The following is a 23,362-nucleotide window of genomic DNA, read 5'->3' on the forward strand; positions in this document are numbered from 1 at the left end:
GTGTAGAGGGAGCTTTACTCTGTATCTAACCCCGTGCTGTCCCTGTCCTGAGAGTGTTTGATGGGGATAGTGTAGAGAGAGCTTTACTCTGTATCCAACCCCGTGCTGTACCTGTCCTGGGAGTGTTTGATGGGGACAGTGTAGAGGGAGCTTTACTCTGTATCTAACCCCGTGCTGTACCTGTCCTGGGAGTGTTTGATGGGGACAGTGTAGAGGCAGCTTTACTCTATCTAACCCCATGCTGTACCTGTCCTGGGAGTGTTTGATGGGGACAGGGTAGAGGGAGCTTTACTCTGTACCTAACCCCGTGCTGTCCCTGTCCTGGGAGTGTTTGATGGGGACAGTGTAGAGGGAGCTTTACTCTGTATCTAACCCCGTGCTGTACCTGTCCTGGGAGTGTTTGATGGGGACAGTGTAGAGGGAGCTTTCCTCTGTATCTAACCCCATGCTGTCCCTGTCCTGGGAGTGTTTGATGGGGATAGTGTAGAGGGAGCTTTACTCTGTATCTAACCCCGTGCTGTACCTGTCCTGGGAGTGTTTGATGGGGACAGTGTAGAGGGAGCTTTACTCTTTATCTAACCCCGTGCTGTACCTGTCCTGGGAGTGTTTGTAGGGGACAGTGTAGAGGGAGATTTACTCTGTATCTAACCCCGTGCTGTCCCTGTCCTGGGAGTGTTTGATGGGGATAGTGTAGAGCGAGCTTTACTCTGTATGTAACCCCGTGCTGTACCTGTCCTGGGAGTGATTGATGGGGACAGTGTAGAGGGAGCTTTACTCTGTATCTAACCCCGTGCTGTACCTGTCCTGGGAGTGTTTGATGGGACAGTGTAGAGGGAGCTTTACTCTGTATCTAACCCCATGCTGTACCTGTCCTGGGAGTGTTTGATGGGGATAGTGTAGAGCGAGCTTTACTCTGTATGTAACCCCGTGCTGTACCTGTCCTGGGAGTGATTGATGGGGACAGTGTAGAGGGAGCTTTACTCTGTATCTAACCCCGTGCTGTACCTGTCCTGGGAGTGTTTGATGGGGACAGTGTAGAGGGAGCTTTACTCTGTATCTAACTCCATGCTGTACCTGTCCTGGGAGTGTTTGATGGGGACAGTGTAGAGGGAGCTTTACTCTGTGTCTAACCCCATGCTGTCCCTATCCTGGGAGTGTTTGATGGGGACAGTGTAGAGGGAGCTTTACTCTGTGTCTAACCACTTGCTGTACCTGTCCTGGGAGTATTTGATGGGGACAGTGTAGAGGCAGCTTTACTCTATCTAACCCCCTGCTGTACCTGTCCTGGTAGTGTTTGATGGGGACAGTGTAGAGGGAGCTTTACTCTGTACCTAACCCCGTGCTGTCCCTGTCCTGGGAGTGTTTGATGGGGACAGTGTAGAGGGAGCTTTACTCTGTATCTAACCCCGTGCTGTACCTGTCCTGGGAGTGTTTGATGGGGACAGTGTAGAGGGAGCTTTACTCTGTATCTAACCCCGTGCTGTCCCTGTCCTGAGAGTGTTTGATGGGGATAGTGTAGAGAGAGCTTTACTCTGTATCCAACCCCGTGCTGTACCTGTCCTGGGAGTGTTTGATGGGGACAGTGTAGAGGGAGTTTACTCTGTATCCAACCCCGTGCTGTACCTGTCCTGGGAGTGTTTGATGGGGACAGTGTAGAGGGAGCTTTACTCTGTATCTAACCCCGTGCTGTACCTGTCCTGGGAGTGTTTGATGGGGACAGTGTAGAGGCAGCTTTACTCTATCTAACCCCATGCTGTACCTGTCCTGGGAGTGTTTGATGGGGACAGGGTAGAGGGAGCTTTACTCTGTACCTAACACCGTGCTGTCCCTGTCCTGGGAGTGTTTGATGGGGACAGTGTAGAGGGAGCTTTACTGTATCTAACCCCGTGCTGTACCTGTCCTGGGAGTGTTTGATGGGGACAGTGTAGAGGGAGCTTTCCTCTGTATCTAACCCCGTGCTGTACCTGTCCTGGGAGTGTTTGATGGGGACAGTGTAGAGGGAGCTTTACTCTTTATCTAACCCCGTGCTGTACCTGTCCTGGGAGTGTTTGTAGGGGACAGTGTAGAGGGAGATTTACTCTGTATCTAACCCCGTGCTGTCCCTGTCCTGGGAGTGTTTGATGGAGATAGTGTAGAGCGAGCTTTACTCTGTATCTAACCCCGTGCTGTACCTGTCCTGGGAGTGTTTGATGGGGACAGTGTAGAGGGAGCTTTACTCTGTGACTAACCCCATGCTGTACCTGTCCTGGGAGAGTTTGATGGGGGCAGTGTAGAGGGAGCTTTACTCTGTATCTAACCCCGTGCTGTCCCTGTCCTGGGAGTGTTTGATGGGGACAGTGTAGAGCCAGCTTTACTCTATCTAACCCCCTGCAGTTCCTGTCCTGGGAGTGTTTGATGGGGACAGTGTAGAGGGAGCTTTACTCTGTATCTAACCCTGTGCTGTACCTGTCCTGGGAGTGTTTGATGTGGACAGTGTAGAGGGAGCTTTACTCTGTATCTAACCCCGTGCTGTACCTGTCCTGGGAGTGTTTGATGGGGACAGTGTAGAGGGAGCTTTACTCTGTACCTAACCCCGTGCTATACCTGTCCTGGGAGTGTTTGATGGGGACAGTGTAGAGGGAGCTTTACTCTGTATCTAACCCCGTGCTGTACCTGTCCTGGGAGTGTTTGATGGGGACAGTGTAGAGGGAGCTTTACTCTGTATCTAACCTCGTGCTGTACCTGCTCTGGGAGTGTTTGATGGGGTCAGTGTAGCGGGAGCTTTACTCTGTATCTAACCCCGTGCTGTACCTGTCCTGGGAGTGTTTGATGGGGACAGTGTAGAGGGAGCTTTACTCTGTATCTAACCCCGTGCTGTACCTGTCCTGGGAGTGTTTGATGGGGACAGTGTAGAGGGAGCTTTACTCTGTATCTAACCTCGTGCTGTACCTGCTCTGGGAGTGTTTGATGGGGTCAGTGTAGAGGGAGCTTTACTCTGTGTCTAACCACTTGCTGTACCTGTCCTGGGAGTGTTTGATGGGGACAGTGTAGAGGCAGCTTTACTCTATCTAACCCCCTGCTGTACCTGTCCTGGTAGTGTTTGATAGGGACAGTGTAGAGGGAGCTTTACTCTGTACCTAACCCCGTGCTGTACCTGTCCTGGGAGTGTTTGATGGGGACAGTGTAGAGGGAGCTTTACTCTGTATCTAACCCCGTGCTGTACCTGTCCTGGGAGTGTTTGATGGGGACAGTGTAGAGGGAGGTTTTCTCTGTATCTAACCCCGTGCTGTCCCTGTCCTGAGAGTGTTTGATGGGGATAGTGTAGAGAGAGCTTTACTCTGTATCCAACCCCGTGCTGTACCTGTCCTGGGAGTGTTTGATGGGGACAGTGTAGAGGGAGCTTTACTCTGTATCTAACCCCGTGCTGTACCTGTCCTGGGAGTGTTTGATGGGGACAGTGTAGAGGCAGCTTTACTCTATCTAACCCCATGCTGTACCTGTCCTGGGAGTGTTTGATGGGGACAGGGTAGAGGGAGCTTTACTCTGTACCTAACCCCGTGCTGTCCCTGTCCTGGGAGTGTTTGATGGGGACAGTGTAGAGTGAGCTTTACTCTGTATCTAACCCCGTGCTGTACCTGTACTGGGAGTGTTTGATGGGGACAGTGTAGAGGGAGCTTTACTCTGTATCTAACCCTGTGCTGTCCCTGTCCTGGGAGTGTTTGATGGGGATAGTGTAGAGGGAGCTTTACTCTGTATCTAACCCCGTGCTGTACCTGTCCTGGGAGTGTTTGATGGGGACAGTGTAGAGGGAGCTTTACTCTGTATCTAACCCCGTGCTGTACCTGTCCTGGGAGTGTTTGTAGGGGACAGTGTAGAGGGAGATTTACTCTGTATCTAACCCCGTGCTGTCCCTGTCCTGGGAGTGTTTGATGGGGATAGTGTAGAGCGAGCTTTACTCTGTATCTAACCCCGTGCTGTACCTGTCCTGGGAGTGTTTGATGGGGACAGTGTCGAGGGAGCTTTACTCTGTATCTAACCCCGTGCTGTACCTGTCCTGGGAGTGTTTGATGGGGACAGTGTAGAGGGAGCTTTACTCTGTATCTAACCCCATGCTGTACCTGTCCTGGGAGTGTTTGATGGGGACAGTGTAGAGGGAGCTTTACTCTGTATCTAACCCTGTGCTGTACCTGTCCTGGGAGTGTTTGATGGGGACAGTGTAGAGGGAGCTTTACTCTGTATCTAACCCTGTGCTGTACCTGTCCTGGGAGTGTTTGATGGGGACAGTGTAGAGGGAGCTTTGCTCTGTATCTAACCCCGTGCTGTCCCTGTCCTGGGAGTGTTTGATGGGGACAGTGTAGAGGGAGCTTTACTCTGTATCTAACCCCGTGCTGTACCTGTCCTGGGAGTGTTTGATGGGGACAGTGTAGAGGGAGCTTTACTCTGTGACTAACCCCATGCTGTACCTGTCCTGGGAGAGTTTGATGGGGGCAGTGTAGAGGGAGCTTTACTCTGTATCTAACCCCGTGCTGTACCTGTCCTGGGAGTGTTTGATGGGGACAGTGTAGAGCCAGCTTTACTCTATCTAACCCCCTGCAGTTCCTGTCCTGGGAGTGTTTGATGGGGACAGTGTAGAGGGAGCTTTACTCTGTACCTAACCCCGTGCTGTACCTGTCCTGGGAGTGTTTGATGGGGACAGTGTAGAGGGAGCTTTACTCTGTGTCTAACCCCATGCTGTCCCTATCCTGGGAGTGTTTGATGGGGACAGTGTAGAGTGAGCTTTACTCTGTGTCTAACCACTTGCTGTACCTGTCCTGGGAGTGTTTGATGGGGACAGTGTAGAGGCAGCTTTACTCTATCTAACCCCCTGCTGTACCTGTCCTGGTAGTGTTTGATGGGGACAGTGTAGAGGGAGCTTTACTCTGTACCTAACCCCGTGCTGTCCCTGTCCTGAGAGTGTTTGATGGGGACAGTGTAGAGGGAGCTTTACTCTGTATCTAACCCCGTGCTGTACCTGTCCTGGGAGTGTTTGATGGGGACAGTGTAGAGGGAGCTTTACTCTGTATCTAACCCCGTGCTGTCCCTGTCCTGAGAGTGTTTGATGGGGATAGTGTAGAGAGAGCTTTACTCTGTATCCAACCCCGTGCTGTACCTGTCCTGGGAGTGTTTGATGGGGACAGTGTAGAGGGAGCTTTACTCTGTATCTAACCCCGTACTGTACCTGTCCTGGGAGTGTTTGATGGGGACAGTGTAGAGGGAGTTTACTCTGTATCTAACCTCGTGCTGTACCTGCCCTGGGAGTTTTTGATGGGGTCAGTGTAGAGGGAGCTTTACTCTGTATCTAACCCCGTGCTGTACCTGTCCTGGGAGTGTTTGACGGGGACAGTGTAGAGGGAGCTTTACTCTGTGTCTAACCCCATGCTGTCCCTATCCTGGGAGTGTTTGATGGGGACAGTGTAGAGGGAGCTTTACTCTGTGTCTAACCACTTGCTGTACCTGTCCTGGGAGTGTTTGATGGGGACAGTGTAGAGGCAGCTTTACTCTATCTAACCCCCTGCTGTACCTGTCCTGGTAGTGTTTGATAGGGACAGTGTAGAGGGAGCTTTACTCTGTACCTAACCCCGTGCTGTCCCTGTCCTGGGAGTGTTTGATGGGGACAGTGTAGAGGGAGCTTTACTCTGTATCTAACCCCGTGCTGTACCTGTCCTGGGAGTGTTTGATGGGGACAGTGTAGAGGGAGCTTTACTCTGTATCTAACCCCGTGCTGTCCCTGTCCTGAGAGTGTTTGATGGGGATAGTGTAGAGAGAGCTTTACTCTGTATCCAACCCCGTGCTGTACCTGTCCTGGGAGTGTTTGATGGGGACAGTGTAGAGGGAGCTTTACTCTGTATCTAACCCCGTGCTGTACCTGTCCTGGGAGTGTTTGATGGGGACAGTGTAGAGGGAGTTTACTCTGTATAGTTATAGGGGACTCTATAGTCAGGGGCACAGATAGGCGCTTCTGTGGACGTGAAAGAGACTCCAGGATGGTATGTTGCCTCCCTGGTGCCAGGGTCCAGGATGTCTCCGAACGGGTAGAGGGAATCCTGAAGGGGGAGGGCAAACAGGCAGAGGTCGTTGTACATATTGGTACTAACGACATAGGCAGGAAGGGGCATGAGGTCCTGCAGCAGGAGTTCAGGGAGCTAGGCAGAAAGTTAAAAGACAGGACCTCGAGGGTTGTAATCTCGGGATTACTCCCTGTGCCATGTGCCAGTGAGGCTAGAAATAGGAAGATAGAGCAGACAAACACGTGGCTAAACAGCTGGTGTAGGAGGGAGGGTTTCTGTTATCTGGACCACTGGGAGCTCTTCCGGGGCAGGTGTGACCTGTATAAGATGGACGGGTTGCATCTAAACCGGAGAGGCATAAATATCCTGGCCGCGAGATTTGCTAGTGTCACACGGGAGGGTTTAAACTAGTATGGCAGGGGGGTGGGCACGGGAGCAATAGGTCAGAAGGTGAGAGCATTGAGGGAGAACTAGGGAATAGGGACAGTGTGGCTCTGAGGCAGAGCAGACGGGGAGAAGTTGCTGAACACAGCGGGTCTGGTGGCCTGACGTGCATATGTTTTAATGCAAGGAGCATTACGGGTAAGGCAGATGAACTTAGAGCTTGGATTACTACTTGGAACTATGATGTTGTTGCCATTACAGAGACCTGGTTGAGGGAAGGGCAGGATTGGCAGCTAAACGTTCCAGGATTTAGATGTTTCAGGCGGGATAGAGGGGGATGTAAAAGGGGAGGCGGAGTTGCGCTACTTGTTCAGGAGAGTATCACAGCTATACAGCGAGAGGACACCTCAGAGGGCAGTGAGGCTATATGGGTAGAGATCAGGAATAAGAAGGGTGCAGTCACAATGTTGGGGGTATACTACAGGCCTCCCAACAGCCAGCAGGAGATAGAGGAGCAGATAGGTAGACAGATTTTGGAAAAGAGTAAAAACAACAGGGTTGTGGTGATGGGAGACTTCAACTTCCCCAATATTGACTGGGACTCACTTAGTGCCAGGGGCTTAGACGGGGCAGAGTTTGTAAGGAGCATCCAGGAGGGCTTCTTAAAACAATATGTAAACAGTCCAACTAGGGAAGGGGCGGTACTGGACCTGGTATTGGGGAATGAGCCCGGCCAGGTGGTAGATGTTTCAGTAGGGGAGCATTTCGGTAACAGTGACCACAATTCAGGAAGTTTTAAAGTACTGGTGGACAAGGATAAGAGTGGTCCGAGGATGAATGTGCTAAATTGGGGGAAGGCTAATTATAACAATATTAGGCGGGAACTGAAGAACATAGATTGGGGGCGGATGTTTGAGGGCAAATCAACATCTGACATGTGGGAGGCTTTCAAGTGTCAGTTGAAAGGAATACAGGACAGGCATGTTCCTGTGAGGAAGAAAGATAAATACGGCAATTTTCGGGAACCTTGGATGACGAGTGATATTGTAGGCCTCGTCAAAAAGAAAAAGGAGGCATTTGTCAGGGCGAAAAGGCTGGGAACAGACGAAGCCTGTGTGGCATATAAGGAAAGTAGGAAGGAACTTAAGCAAGGAGTCAGGAGGGCTAGAAGGGGTCATGAACAGTCATTGGCAAATAGGGTTAAGGAAAATCCCAAGGCTTTTTACACTTACATAAAAAGCAAGAGGGTAGCCAGGGAAAGGGTTGGCCCACTGAAGGATAGGCAAGGGAATCTATGTGTGGAGCCAGAGGAAATGGGCGAGGTACTAAATGAATACTTTGCATCAGTATTCACCAAAGAGAAGGAATTGGTAGATGTTGAGTCTGGAGAAGGGGGTGTAGATAGCCTGGGTCACATTGTGATCCAAAAAGACGAGGTGTTGGGTGTCTTAAAAAATATTAAGGTAGATAAGTCCCCAGGGCCGGATGGGATCTACCCCAGAATACTGAAGGAGGCTGGAGAGGAAATTGCTGAGGCCTTGACAGAAATCTTTGGATCCTCGCTGTCTTCAGGGGATGTCCCGGAGGACTGGAGAATAGCCAATGTTGTTCCTCTGTTTAAGAAGGGTGGCAGGGATAATCCCGGGAACTACAGGCCGGTGAGCCTTACTTCAGTGGTAGGGAAATTACTGGAGAGAATTCTTCGAGACAGGATCTACTCCCATTTGGAAGCAAATGGACGTATTAGTGAGAGGCAGCACGGTTTTGTGAAGGGGAGGTCGTGTCTCACTAACTTGATAGAGTTTTTCGAGGAGGTCACTAAGATGATTGATGCAGGTAGGGCAGTAGATGTTGTCTATATGGACTTTAGTAAGGCCTTTGACAAGGTCCCTCATGGTAGACTAGTACAAAAGGTGAAGTCACACGGGATCAGGGGTGAACTGGCAAGGTGGATACAGAACTGGCTAGGCCATAGAAGGCAGAGGGTAGCAATGGAGGGATGCTTTTCTAATTGGAGGGCTGTGACCAGTGGTGTTCCACAGGGATCAGTGCTGGGACCTTTGCTCTTTGTAGTATATATAAATGATTTGGAGGAAAATGTAACTGGTCTGATTAGTAAGTTTGCAGACGACACAAAGGTTGGTGGAATTGCGGATAGCGATGAGGACTGTCTGAGGATACAGCAGGATTTAGATTGTCTGGAGACTTGGGCGGAGAGATGGCAGATGGAGTTTAACCTGGACAAATGTGAGGTAATGCATTTTGGAAGGGCTAATGCAGGTAGGGAATATACAGTGAATGGTAGAACCCTCAAGAGTATTGAAAGTCAAAGAGATCTAGGAGTACAGGTCCACAGATCACTGAAAGGGGCTACACAGGTGGAGAAGGTAGTCAAGAAGGCATACGGCATGCTTGCCTTCATTGGCCGGGGCATTGAGTATAAGAATTGGCAAGTCATGTTGCAGCTGTATAGAACCTTAGTTAGGCCACACTTGGAGTATAGTGTTCAATTCTGGTCGCCACACTACCAGAAGGATGTGGAGGCTTTAGAGAGGGTGCAGAAGAGATTTACCAGAATGTTGCCTGGTATGGAGGGCATAAGCTATGAGGAGCGATTGAATAAACTCGGTTTGTTCTCACTGGAACGAAGGAGGTTGAGGGGCGACCTGATAGAGGTATACAAAATTATGAGGGGCATAGACAGAGTGGATAGTCAGAGGCTTTTCCCCAGGGTAGTGGGGTCAATTACTAGGGGGCATAGGTTTAAGGTGAGAGGGGCAAAGTTTAGAGTAGATGTACGAGGCAAGTTTTTTTACGCAGAGGGTAGTGGGTGCCTGGAACTCACTACCGGAGGAGGTAGTGGAGGCAGGGACGCTAGGGACATTTAAGGGGCATCTTGACAAATATATGAATAGGATGGGAATAGAAGGATACGGACCCAGGAAGTGTAGAAGATTGTAGTTTAGTCGGGCAGTATGGTCGGCACGGGCTTGGAGGGCCGAAGGGCCTGTTCCTGTGCTGTACATTTCTTTGTTCTTTGTTTGTTTGTATCTAACCTCGTGCTGTACCTGCCCTGGGAGTTTTTGATGGGGTCAGTGTAGAGGGAGCTTTACTCTGTATCTAACCCCGTGCTGTACCTGTCCTGGGAGTGTTTGATGGGGACAGTGTAGAGGCAGCTTTACTCTATCTAACCCCATGCTGTACCTGTCCTGGGAGTGTTTGATGGGGACAGGGTAGAGGGAGCTTTACTCTGTATCTAACCCCGTGCTGTCCCTGTCCTGGGAGTGTTTGATGGGGACAGTGTAGAGGGAGCTTACTCTGTATCTAACCCCGTGCTGTACCTGTCCTGGGAGTGTTTGATGGGGACAGTGTAGAGGGAGCTTTACTCTGTATCTAACCCTGTGCTGTCCCTGTCCTGGGAGTGTTTGATGGGGATAGTGTAGAGGGAGCTTTACTCTGTATCTAACCCCGTGCTGTACCTGTCCTGGGAGTGTTTGATGGGGACAGTGTAGAGGGAGCTTTACTCTGTATCTAACCCCGTGCTGTACCTGTCCTGGGAGTGTTTGTAGGGGACAGTGTAGAGGGAGATTTACTCTGTATCTAACCCCGTGTGTCCCTGTCCTGGGAGTGTTTGATGGGGATAGTGTAGAGAGAGCTTTACTCTGTATCTAACCCCGTGCTGTACCTGTCCTGGGAGTGTTTGATGGGGACAGTGTAGAGGGAGCTTTACTCTGTATCTAACCCTGTGCTGTCCCTGTCCTGGGAGTGTTTGATGGGGATAGTGTAGAGGGAGCTTTACTCTGTATCTAACCCCGTGCTGTACCTGTCCTGGGAGTGTTTGATGGGGACAGTGTAGAGGGAGCTTTACTCTGTATCTAACCCCGTGCTGTACCTGTCCTGGGAGTGTTTGTAGGGGACAGTGTAGAGGGAGATTTACTCTGTATCTAACCCCGTGCTGTCCCTGTCCTGGGAGTGTTTGATGGGGATAGTGTAGAGAGAGCTTTACTCTGTATCTAACCCCGTGCTGTACCTGTCCTGGGAGTGTTTGATGGGGACAGTTTAGAGGGAGCTTTACTCTGTATCTAACCCCGTGCTGTACCTGTCCTGGGAGTGTTTGATGGGGACAGTGTAGAGGGAGCTTTACTCTGTATCTAACCCCGTGCTGTACCTGTCCTGGGAGTGTTTGATGGGGACAGTGTAGAGGGAGCTTTACTCTGTATCTAACCCCCTGCTGTACCTGTCCTGGGAGTGTGTGATGGGGACAGTGTAGAGGGAGCTTTACTCTGTATCTAACCCCGTGCTGTCCCTGTCCTGGGAGTGTTTGATGGGGACAGTGTAGAGGGAGCTTTACTCTGTATCTAACCCCGTGCTGTACCTGTCCTGGGAGTGTTTGATGGGGACAGTGTAGAGGGAGCTTTACTCTGTGACTAACCCCATGCTGTACCTGTCCTGGGAGAGTTTGATGGGGGCAGTGTAGAGGGAGCTTTACTCTGTATCTAACCCTGTGCTGTACCTGTCTTGGGAGTGTTTGATGGGGACAGTATAGAGGGAGCTTTACTCTGTATCTAACCCCGTGCTGTACCTGTCCTGGGAGTGTTTGATGGGGACAGTGTAGAGGGAGCTTTACTCTGTATCTAACCCCGTGCTGTACCAGTCCTGGGAGTGTTTGATGGGGACAGTGTAGAGGGAGCTTTACTCTGTGACTAACCCCATGCTGTACCTGTCCTGGGAGTGTTTGATGGGGACAGTGTAGAGGGAGCTTTACTCTGTGACTAACCCCATGCTGTACCTGTCCTGGGAATGGTTGAGCAGACTCCGTAGTTTGTCCTGTGCTCTCTGTGTTGTAATGATGTGTATAAGTGCTGAGTACTGTGCTCCATGTTACAGATGGTGGAGGTGAGCTTTAACCCGTCCAGCTTCCTGGATGTGATGGTGAGCAGAGTGGATATGATTCAGGTTAAAGGAGCCCGGATGTGCCACCTTAACCTGTCAGCAGCCAGTGACGCTGCAGAGTGCAACAGCATCATCAACGAGAGGGAGCTGCTGCTATTGGCCGATCCCATTGTGGAGAAGATAGCGGCGAACATCAGGACCAATACCCTGCAAAGTGGAGAGCACCCCCCTGAGCCGCCCAACGGGGATACCGGGGGCGTGGAGCCTGAGAGAGGAGGCCCCGTGTGTCAGTGGGCCTCTGGCCCTCCATCTTGCCTCTCCCCAGGCATTGTACCTGAAGCCAGCGTGGGGACTCCCTGCAACTCACTGGGTCCCCTGGCGGGGCAGACCCAAGATGGAGAAGCAGCTTGCGTGCAAGAGAGACGTCAGGTTTTAGAGGGACCGGAAGTTAGAGACACAAATCTGGGCTCCACTTTTGCTGGAAGCTCTGCTGCCCCTCCTGATGAATCGTACATCACCATGTCAAATTTATATAAGATACAGTAGAATGGGAGGGGGGGTGGGGCGGAAGAGCTCAGGATCTGAGGCCCACATTGCCCAGACCCAAACCCGAGGCACTCACTCCGCAGGCAGAGATCCAAGGCCTACGCTACCCAGGCAGAGGCCGGATGCCTTAAATCCGACCACTGAAATATATTAACTGGACAGGATCACATTACTATTTGTAGCCTATTGATTGCTTTGTTTCCTCAAAGAGAACACTAATCTTCATTACTAATCCGCTGAAAAGCAGAGTTTATTTTACAATCGACAGTAGTCGCTGAAGCTTCAAGAGCAGCTTCCAGTAATACTCTGAGCCCTTACTGCTTTATAACTGTCACTGTACATACTCCCCGAATGATTCACTCCTGCTGCCCATTCCTGCTATCAGGGTGTGGGAGGACGTTATTAACTCATTTGAAGTCTCGGTCTGAGGCGTTCAAGTCAGGCGTCCCTGACCTCGACAAGAAAGCCAGATATGAAGAACAAAGGGATTAAGGGTTATGGTGTTCGGGCCGGAAAGTGGAGCTGAGTCCACAAAAGATCAGCCATGATCTCATTGAATGGTGGAGCAGGCTCGAGGGGCCAGGTGGCCGACTCCTGCTCCTAGTTCTTATGATCCAAAGAAATCCATCAAAGATGACAAAAGACAGTACCGGACCAAGCTCGAGTCCCAGGCTAGCCACACGGATCCCTGCCGTCTATGGCAAGGTCTGCAAGACATAACGGGCTACAAGATGAAGGCATGTAAAATCGTCGGCTCCAACGCACCCCTCCCTGATGAGCTCAACGCATTCTATGCCCGCTTTGAGCAAGAGATCAGCGAGAGCGAGCCCTCCACCCCAGAAGCTGCGGATGAACTTGTATCTGAGATCACCACTGCAGACTCAGAGCAGCCTTCTCGAAGGTCAACCCTCGGAAAGCCACTGGCCCGGATGGGGTACCCGGACGAGCACTCGGGTCTTGTGCGGATCAGCTGGCAGGGGTATTCGCAGACATCTTCAACCCCTCTTTACAACAATCTGAGGTCCCTATCTGCTTCAAGAAGACAACCATCGTCCCTGTACAAAAAAAGTCAAGCAGCGTGCCTTAATGACTATCGTCCAGTGGCTCTGATATCCATCGGAATCATAGAATCATAGAATTTTACAGCATGGAAACAGGCCCTTCGGCCCAACCAGTCCATGCCGCCCAGTTTTTACCATTAAGCTAGTCCCAGTTGCCCGCACTTGGCCCATAACCCTCTATACCCATCTTACCCATATAACTATCTAAATGCTTTTTAAAAGACACAATTGTACCCGCCTCTACTACTACCTCTGGCAGCCCATTCCAGACACTCACTACCCTCTGAGTGAAGAAATTGCCCCTCTGGGCCCTTCTGAATCTCTCCCCTCTCACCTTAAACCTATGCCCTCTAGTTTTAGACTCCCCTACCTTTGGGAAAAGATGTTGGCTATCTACCTTATCTATGCCCCTCATTATTTTATAGACCTCTATAAGATCACCCCTAAGCCTCCTACGCTCCAAGGAAAAAAGTCCCAGTCTATCCAGCCACCTCATCTATAGTCCTACCATCAAGTCAAATCTTTCTCCTGCATCTTTCCAGTTTAAATAATATCCTTCCTTATAGGGTGACCAGAACTGCATACAGTATCCACAGTTCAGTGTGGCCGTACCAATGTCTTGTACAACTTCAACAAGATCAAGTTCCTGTCCTTTCAATGTTCTGACCTTTGAAACCAGCATGCCGAATGCCTCTCACCACCCTGTCCACCTGCGACTCCACCTTCAAGAGCTATGAACCTGTACTCCTAGATCTCTTGTTCTATAACTCTCCCCACCTGGCCTGATCCATCTGCCAAAATGCATCACCTCACATTTATCAAATTAAACTCACCCATTCGTCGCGCCCACTGCCTATTGATCAAGATCCCCGTTGCAATCCTAGATAACCTTCTTCACTATCCACTGTGCCACCAATCTTGGTGTCATCTGCAAACTTACTAACCATGCATCCTAAATTCTCATCCAAATCATTAATATAAATCACAAATAACAATGGACCCAGCACCGATCCCTGAGGCACACCACTGGTCACAGGCCTCCAGTTTGAAAAACAACCCTCTACAACCACCCTCTGCCTTCTGTCGTCCAGCCAATTTTGAATCCAATTGGCAACCTCACCCTGGATCCCGTGAGCCTTAACCTTCTGCAACAACCTACTATGCGGTACCTTGTCAAAGGCTTTGCTAAAGTCCATGTAGACAACGTCTACTGCACTGCCCTCATCTACCTTCTTGGTCACCCCCTCAAAAAACTCAATCAAATTTGTGAGACATGATTTTCCACGCACAAAGCCATGCTTACTGCCCCGAATCAGTCCTTGCCTCTCTAAATGCTTGTAGATCCTGTCTCTCAGAATACCTTCTAGCAACTTACCTACTACAGACGTTAGGCTCACCGGTCTGTAGTTCCCAGGCTTTTCCCTGCTGCCCTTCTTAAACAAGGGCACAACATTCGCCACTCTCCAATCTTCAGGCACCTCACCTGTGGCTGCCGATGATTCAAATATCTCTGTTAGGGGACCCGCAATTTCCTCCCTAGCCTCCCACAACACCCTGGGATACATTTCATCAGGTCCCGGGGATTTATCTACCTTGATGCGCTTTAAGACTTCCAGCACCTCCTCCTCTGTAATATGCACACTTCTCAAGACATCACTATTTATTTCCCTTAGTTTCCTAACATCCATGCCTTTCTCCACCGTGAATACCGATGAGAAATATTCATTCAGGATCTCACCCAACTCTTGTGACTCTGCACATAGATGCCCTTGTTGATCCTTAAGAGGCCCTACTCTGTCCCTAGTTACTCTTTTCCCCTTTATGTATTTGTAGAATCTCTTTGGATTCTCCCTTGCATTATTTGCCAAAGCAATTTCATGTCCCCTTTTTGCCCTCCTGATTTCCCTCTTAACTCTATTTTGACAATCTCTATACTCTTCAAGGGATCCACTTGATCCCAGTTGCTTATGTACGTCATGTGCCTCCTTCTTCTTTTTGACCAGAGTCTCAATATCTCGAGTCATCCAGGGTTCCCTACTTCTACCAGCCTTACCCTTCACTCTAAAGGGAATGTGCTTACCCTGCACCCTGGTTAACACATTTTTAAAAGCCTCCCATTTACCAGCCGTCCCTTTGCCTGCCAACAGTCTCCCCCAATCTACCTCTGAAAGTTCCTGTCTGATACCATCAAAATTGGCCTTGCCCCAATTAAGAATTTTAACTCTTGGGCCAGACCTATCATTCTCCATAGCTATCTTAAAACTAATGGAGTTATGGTCACTTGTCCCAAAGTGATCTCTCACTAGCACGTCTGTCACTTGCCCTTCCTTATTTCCCAAGACGAGGTCAAGTTTTGCCCCCTCTCTAGTCGGTCCATCCACATACTGAATGAGAAATTCCTCCTGAATACACTCAACAAATTTCCCTCCATCCAAGCCCCTAATGCTATGGCTGTCCCAGTCAATGTTGGGAAAGTTAAAGTCCCCTACTACTACCACCCTATTATTCTTGCAGCTATCTGTAATCTCCTTACATATTTGCTCCTCAATTTCCCGCTGACTATTTGGGGGCCTGTAGTACAGTCCTACCAAGGTGATCTCTCCCTTCTTATTTTTCAGTTCCACCCATATAGACTCAGTGGGCGAACCCTCGGATATATCCCCTCTAAGTACTGCCGTGATGTTCTCCCTAATCAAAAACGCCACTCCCCCTCCTCTCTTACCTCCTGTTCTATCCTTTCTATAGCATCTGTACCCCGGAACATTGAGCTGCCAGTCCTGCCCCTCCCTTAGCCATGTTTCAGTCATAGCTATAATATCCCAGTCCCATGTGCCCGTCCATGCCCTGAGTTCATCCGCTTTGCCCGTCAGGCCCCTTGCATTGAAATAAATGCAGTTTAATGTAGACCTTCCTTGCTCTCTGCCCTGCTTTCTCAGGTCATGCTTTACACACTCTCCCTTCCTGCCTTTTGTTTCTGTCCCCACTGACTTCCTACATCGGTTCCCATCCCCCTGCCACATTAGTTTAAACCCTCCCCAACTGCACTAGCAAACACCCCCCCGAGAACATTGGTTCCGGTCCCACCCAGATGCAGACCGTCCGATTTGTACAGGTCCCACCTCCCCCAGAACCGGTCCCAATGTCCCAGGAATTTGAAACCCTCCCTCTTGCACCATCTCTCAAGCCACGTATTCATCCTAGCTATCCTGTCATTCCTACTCTGACTATCACGTGGCACTGGTAGCAATCCTGAGATTACTACCTTTGAGGTCCTACTTTTTAGTTTAACTCCTAACTCCCTAAATTCAGCTTGTAGGACCTCATCCCGTTTTTTACCTATATCGTTGGTGCCTATATGCACCACAACAGCTGGCTGTTCACCCTCCCCCTCCAGAATGCCCTTCAGCCGCTCCGAGACATCCTTGACCCTTGCACCAGGGAGGCAACATACCAACCTGGATGCTCGTTTGCGTCCACAGAAATGCCTGTCTATTCCCCTTACAATTGAATGAAGTGCTTCGAAAGGTTAGTCATGGCACAAATCAACTCCAGCCTCGTGGATTGCCTTGATCCACTACAGTTCGCCTACCGCTGCAACAGGTCCACAGCAGACGCCATCTCCATGGCCCTGCACTCTACCCTGGAACACCTAGATAACAAAGACACCTATGTCAGACTCCTATTCATCGACTACAGCTCAGCCTTCAACACCATCATTCCTACGAAACTCAACTCCAAACTCAGTGGCCTGGGCCTTGGCTCCTCCCTCTGCGACTGGATCCTGAACTTTCTAACCCACAGGCCACAATCAGTAAGGACAGGTAACCATAAGACCATAAGACATAGGAGCGGAAGTAAGGCCATTCGGCCCATCGAGTCCACTCCACCATTCAATCATGGCTGATTTCAACACCTCCTCCACGATCATCCTCAACACCGGTGCCCCACAAGGCTGTGTCCTCACCCCCCTACTATACTCCTTATACACCTATGACTGTGTGGCCAAATTCCCCTCCAACTCGATTTTCAAATTTGCTGATGACACCACCGTAGTGGATGGGGTTTCAAACAATGACGAGACAGAGTACAGGAATGAGATAGAGAATCTGGTGAACTGGTGCGATGACAATAATCTCTCCCTCAATGTCAACAAAATGAAGGAGATTGTCATTGACTTCAGGAAGCGTAGTGGAGAACATGCCCCTGTCTACATCAATGGGAATGAAGGAGAAAGTGTCGAGAGCTTCACGTTTTTAGGTGTCCAGATCACCAACAGCCTGTCCTGGTCCCCCCATGCCGACACTATAGTTAAGAAAGCCCACCAACAACTCTACTTTCTCAGAAGACTGAGGAAATTTGGCATGTCGGCTACGACCCTCACCAACTTCCACAGATGCACCATAGAAAGCATTCTTCCTGGTTCTATCACAGCCTGGTATGGAGCCTGCTCTGCCCAAGACCGCAGGAAACTACAAAAGGTTGTGAATGTAGCCCAGTCCATCATGCAAACCAGCCTCCCATCCATTGACTCTGTCTATAATTCCCGCTGCCTCAGAAAGGCAGCCAGCATAATTAAGGACCCCACGCACCCCGGTCATACTCTCTTCCACCTTCTTCCGTCAGGAAAAAGATGCCAAAGTTTGAGGTCACGTACCAACCGACTCAAGAACAGCTTCTTGCCGACTGCCATCAGACTTTTGAATGGACCTACCTCGTATTAAGTTGATCTTTTCTCTACACCTTGCTATAACTGTAACATTATATTCTGCAGTCTCTCCTTCCTTCCCTATGTACGGTGTGCATTGTTTGTACAGCATGCAAGAAACAACACTTTTCACTGTGTACTGATACATGTGACAATATTAAATCAAATCCAATCAAATTAAATCATTAATCACTCATACGCTTGGTGCCTATCATGGTTTGAGTGGTTTTTGGATATTCTGCCAAATGTATTGCATTGCCTCTGCAGGGAGAGCAAATCAGCTTCAATCATTCAGTTCAATTGGTGTCAGGGTATTTTGTTGCTCACTGATATACTTCTGACAGCTGGAATTCTATCCTGACGAACGATCGATGTGATCAGCCTCTCGATACTCAGCAATAAGCCAGCATTCCCACCCCTGCCTCAACTCTTCCCCCCCCCCCCACCACTCCCCCCCCTCCCCTCCTCCCCTCCCCCTCCTACCTCCCCCCCGCCCCCCTCACACTCCACACACACCCTCGCCCCTCCACACACGCACCCCTCCTCCACCCCCCCGCGCCTCCTCCACCCCCCCGCCCCCTCCTCCACCCCCCCGCCCCCTCCTCCACCCCCCCCGCCCCCTCCTCCACCCCCCCGCGCCCTCCTCCACCCCCCCCGCCCCCTCCTCCACCCCCCCGCCCCCTCCTCCACCCCCCCGCGCCCTCCTCCACCCCCCCGCCCCCTCCTCCACCCTACCACCCCGTCCTCCACCACTCCCTCCTCCTCCACCCGGTCCTCCTCCTCCACCCCCTTCTCCACCTCCCCCCTCCCTCCACCCCCCTCCTCCCTCCACCCCCCTCCTCCTCCACGCCCCTGTTCCTCCACCCCCTCCTCCTCCACCTCCTCCTCCTCCTCCACCCCCTCCACCAACCCCTCCTCCTCCACCACCCCCTCCTCCTCCACCCCCTCCTCCTCCACCCCCCCATCCTCCTCCACACCCTCCTCCTCCTCCAGCCCCCTCCTCCTCCAGCCCCCTCCTCCTCCCAGCCCCCTCGTCCACCCCCCTCTTCCTTCACCCCCCTTCTTCCTCCACCCCCTCCTCCTCCTCCACCCACACTCTTCCTCCTACACCCCCCCCTCTCCCTCCACCCCTCCTCCTCCACCATCCCCACTCCCCCACCACACCAACCCCCCTCCTCCCTGACCCCCCTCCCCTCCCATCCTTCCCCCCTCCCCCCATACTCCCTCCCCTACCCCCACCCCCTCCCCCCACCCTCTCCCCCCTCACTCCTCCTCCCCCTGCCCCTCCTCCCCCCTCCCCCTCCTTCTCCTCCCCCCTCCCTCTCCTTCCTCCTCCCCCCTCGCCTCCCTCCCCACCCTCCACCCACCCTCCCCCCTCCTCCTCTCCCCCCTCCTCCCCTCCCCCCTCCTCCCCCTCCCCCTCCTCCCCTCCCCCTCCCCCCCTCCCCTCCCCCCTCCCCCCCTCCCCTCCCCCCCCCCTCCCCTCCCCCTCCCCCCCATCCCCTACCCTCCCTCACGTCCCCCTCCCCCCTCCCTCTTCTCCCCCTCCCTCTTCTCCCCCCTCCCCCTGTCCCCCCCCCTCCCCGCCCCTCCCACTCTCTCTCTCTCTCACTGGTCCTCCCACTCTCTCTCTCTCTCTCTGGTCCTCCCACTCTCTCTCTCTCTCTCTCTCTCTGGTCCTCCCACTCTCTCTCTCTCTCTCTCTGGTCCTCCCACTCTCTCTCTCTCTCTCTGGTCCTCCCACTCTCTCTCTCTCTCTCTCTGGTCCTCCCACTCTCTCTCTCTCTCTCTCTGGTCCTCCCACTCTCTCTCTCATTCTGTCTGGTCCTCCCACTCTCTCTCTCTCTCACTGGTCCTCCCACTCTCTCTCTCTCTCTCTGGTCCTCCCACTGTCTCTCTCTAAATGGTCCTCCCACTCTCTCGCTCTCTCTCTCTGGTCCTCCCACTCTCTCCCTCTCTCTCTGGTCCTCCCACTCTCTCTCTCTCTGGTCCTCCACTGTCTCTCTCTCTGCTCCTCCCACTCTCTGTCTCTCTCTCTCTGGTCCTCCCACTCTCTCTCTCTCTCTGGTGTCCCACTCTAACTCTCTCTCTCTGGTCCTCCCACTCTCTCCCTCTCTCTCTCTGGTCCTCCCACTCTCTCTCGCTCTCTCTCTGGTCCTCCCTCTCTCTCTCTCTCACTGGTCCTCCCACTCTCTCTCTCTCTCTCTGGTCCTCCCACTCTCTCTCTCTCTCTCTGGTCCTCCCACTCTCTCTCTCTCTCTCTGGTCCTCCCACTCTCTCTCTCTCACTGGTCCTCCCACTCTCTCTCCTCTCTCTGGTCCTCCCACTCTCTCTCTCTCTCTCTGGTCCTCCCACTCTCTCTCTCTCTCTCTCTGGTCCTCCCACTCTCTCTCTCTCTCTCTCTGGTCCTCCCACTCTCTCTCTCTCTCTGGTCCTCCCACTCTCTTTCTCTCTCTCTGTGGTCCTCCCACTCTCTCTCTCTCTCTCTGGTCCTCCCACTCTCTCTCTCTCTCTCTCTGGTCCTCCCACTCTCTCTCTCTCTCTCTGGTCCTCCCACTCTCTCTCTCTCTCTGGTCCTCCCACTCTCTCTCTCTCTCTCTCTGGTCCTCCCACTCTCTCTCTCTCTCTCTGGTCCTCCCACTCTCTCTCTCTCTCTCTCTGGTCCTCCCACTCTCTCTCTCTCTCTCTGGTCCTCCCACTCTCTCTCTCTCTGTCCTCCCACTCTCTCTCTCTCTCTCTGGTCCTCCCACTCTCTCTCTCTCTCTCTCTGGTCCTCCCACTCTCTCTCTCTCTCTCTCTGGTCCTCCCACTCTCTCTCTCTCTCTCTCTGGTCCTCCCACTCTCTCTCTCTCTCTGGTCCTCCCACTCTCTTCCTCTCTCTCTCTGGTCCTCCCACTCTCTCTCTCTCTCAGTGGTCCTCCCACTCTCTCTCTCTCTCTCTCTGGTCCTCCCACTCTCTCTCTCTCTCTCTGGTCCTCCCACTCTCTCCCTCTCTCTCTCTGGTCCTCGCACTCTCTCTCCCTCTCTCTCTGGACCTCCCACTCTCTCTCTCTCTCTCTCTCTGGTCCTCCCACTCTCTCTCTCTCTCTCTGGTCCTCCCACTCTCTCTCTCTCTCTCTGGTCCTCCCACTCTCTCTCTCTCACTGGTCCTCCCACTCTCTCTCTCTCTCTCTCTGGTCCTCCCACTCTCTCTCTCTCTCTCTGGTCCTCCCACTCTCTCTCTCTCTCTCAGTGGTCCTCCCACTCTCTCTCTCTCTCTCTCTGGTCCTCCCACTCTCTCTCTCTCTCTCTGGTCCTCCCACTCTCTCCCTCTCTCTCTCTGGTCCTCCCACTCTCTCTCCCTCTCTCTCTGGACCTCCCACTCTCTCTCTCTCTCTCTCTCTGGTCCTCCCACTCTCTCTCTCTCTCTCTGGTCCTCCCACTCTCTCTCTCTCTCTCTGGTCCTCCCACTCTCTCTCTCTCTCTCTGGTCCTCCCACTCTCTCTCTCTCTCTCTGGTCCTCCCACTCTCTCTCTCTCTCTCTCTGGGGCTCCCACTCTCTCTCTCTCCCTGGTTCTCCCACTCTCTCTCTCTCTCTCTGGTCCTCCCACTCTCTCTCTCTCTCTGGTGCTCCCACTCTAACTCTCTCTCTCTGGTCCTCCCACTCTCTCTCTCTCACTGGGTCCTCCCACTCTCTCTCCCTCTCTCTGGTCCTCCCACTCTCTCTCTCTCTCTCTGGTCCTCCCACTCTCTCTCTCTCTCTCTCTGGTCCTCCCACTCTCTCTCGCTCTCTCTCTGGTCCTCCCACTCTCTCTCTCTCTCTGGTCCTCCCACTCTCTCTCTCTCTCTCTGTGGTCCTCCCACTCTCTCTCTCTCTCTCTGGTCCTCCCACTCTCTCTCTCTCTCTCTCTGGTCCTCCCACTCTCTCTCTCTCTCTCTGGTCCTCCCACTCTCTCTCTCTCTCTGGTCCTCCCACTCTCTCTCTCTCTCTCTCTGGTCTCCCACTCTCTCTCTCTCTCTCTGGTCCTCCCACTCTCTCTCTCTCTCTCTGGTCCTCCCACTCTCTCTCTCTCTCTCTGGTCCTCCCACTCTCTCTCTCTCTGGTCCTCCCACTCTCTCTCTCTCTCTCTGGTCCTCCCACTCTCTCTCTCTCTCTCTCTGGTCCTCCCACTCTCTCTCTCTCTCTCTCTGGTCCTCCCACTCTCTCTCTCTCTCTCTCTGGTCCTCCCACTCTCTCTCTCTCTCTCTGGTCCTCCCACTCTCTCTCTCTCTCTCTGGTCCTCCCACTCTCTCCTCTCTCTCTCTGGTCCTCCCACTCTCTCTCTCTCTCAGTGGTCCTCCCACTCTCTCTCTCTCTCTCTCTGGTCCTCCCACTCTCTCTCTCTCTCTCTGGTCCTCCCACTCTCTCCCTCTCTCTCTCTGGTCCTCGCACTCTCTCTCCCTCTCTCTCTGGACCTCCCACTCTCTCTCTCCATCTCTCTCTGGTCCTCCCACTCTCTCTCTCTCTCTCTGGTCCTCCCACTCTCTCTCTCTCTCTCTGGTCCTCCACTCTCTCTCTCTCACTGGTCCTCCCCACTCTCTCTCTCTCTCTCTCTGGTCCTCCCACTCTCTCTCTCTCTCTCTGGTCCTCCCACTCTCTCTCTCTCTCTCAGTGGTCCTCCCACTCTCTCTCTCTCTCTCTCTGGTCCTCCCACTCTCTCTCTCTCTCTCTGGTCCTCCCACTCTCTCCCTCTCTCTCTCTGGTCCTCCCACTCTCTCTCCCTCTCTCTCTGGACCTCCCACTCTCTCTCTCTCTCTCTCTCTGGTCCTCCCACTCTCTCTCTCTCTCTGGTCCTCCCACTCTCTCTCTCTCTCTCTGGTCCTCCCACTCTCTCTCTCTCTCTCTGGTCCTCCCACCTCTCTCTCTCTCTCTGGTCCTCCCACTCTCTCTCTCTCTCTCTCTGGGCTCCCACTCTCTCTCTCTCCCTGGTTCTCCCACTCTCTCTCTCTCTCTCTGGTCCTCCCACTTTCTCTCTCTCTCTCTGGTCCTCCCCACTCTCTCTCTCTCTCAGTGGTCCTCCCACTCTCTCTCTCTCTCTCTCTGGTCCTCCCACTCTCTCTCTCTCCTGGTTCTCCCACTCTCTCTCTCTCTCTCTGGTCCTCCCACTCTGTCTCTCTCTCTCTCTCTGGTCCTCCCACTCTCTCTCTCTCTCTCTGTCCTCCCACTCTCTCTCTCTCTCTGGTCCCTCCCACTCTCTCTCGTCTCTCTCTCTGGTCCTCCCACTCTCTCTCTCTCTCTCTGGTCCTCCCACTCTCTCTCTCTCTCTGGTCCTCCCACTCTCTCTCTCTCTCTCTCTGGTCCTCCCACTCTCTCTCTCTCTCTCTGGTCCTCCCACTCTCTCTCTCTCTCTCTGGTCCTCCCACTCTCTCTCTCTCTCTCTTCTGGTCCTCCCACTCTCTCTCTCTCTCTCTCTGGTCCTCCCACTCTCTCTCTCTCTCTCTGGTCCTCCCACTCTCTCTCTCTCTCTCTGGTCCTCCCACTCTCTCTCTCTCTCTCTCTGGTCCTCCCACTCTCTCTCTCTCCTCTCGGTCCTCCCACTCTCTCTCTCTCTCTCTGGTCCTCCCACTCTCTCTCGTCCCTCTCTCTGGTCCTCCCACTCTCTCTCTCTCTGGTCCTCCCACTCTCTCTCTCTCTCTCTCTGGTCCTCCCACTCTCGCTCATCTCTCTCTCTGGGTCCTCCCACTCTCCTCTCTCTGGTCCTCCCCACTCTCTCTCTCCTCTCTCTGGT

General features: G+C 52.5%; 1 protein-coding gene across 1 annotated transcript in view; it reads left to right on the forward strand.

The window, feature by feature from the left end:
- The window catches only part of il7r (interleukin 7 receptor), a 94,340-nt gene extending 80,973 nt beyond the window's left edge, over positions 1–13,367 (forward strand). Inside the window, exon 6 of the mRNA XM_072517555.1 lies at positions 11,298–13,367. Coding sequence (XP_072373656.1) covers positions 11,298–11,849 — 552 coding nt within the window. The 3' untranslated portion in view covers positions 11,850–13,367. The remainder of the gene's footprint in view (positions 1–11,297) is intronic.
- The last annotated feature ends 9,995 nt before the right edge of the window (positions 13,368–23,362 follow it).

Source organism: Scyliorhinus torazame, chromosome 9 (genome assembly GCF_047496885.1).
Source record: "Scyliorhinus torazame isolate Kashiwa2021f chromosome 9, sScyTor2.1, whole genome shotgun sequence".
NCBI lineage: Eukaryota > Metazoa > Chordata > Chondrichthyes > Carcharhiniformes > Scyliorhinidae > Scyliorhinus > Scyliorhinus torazame.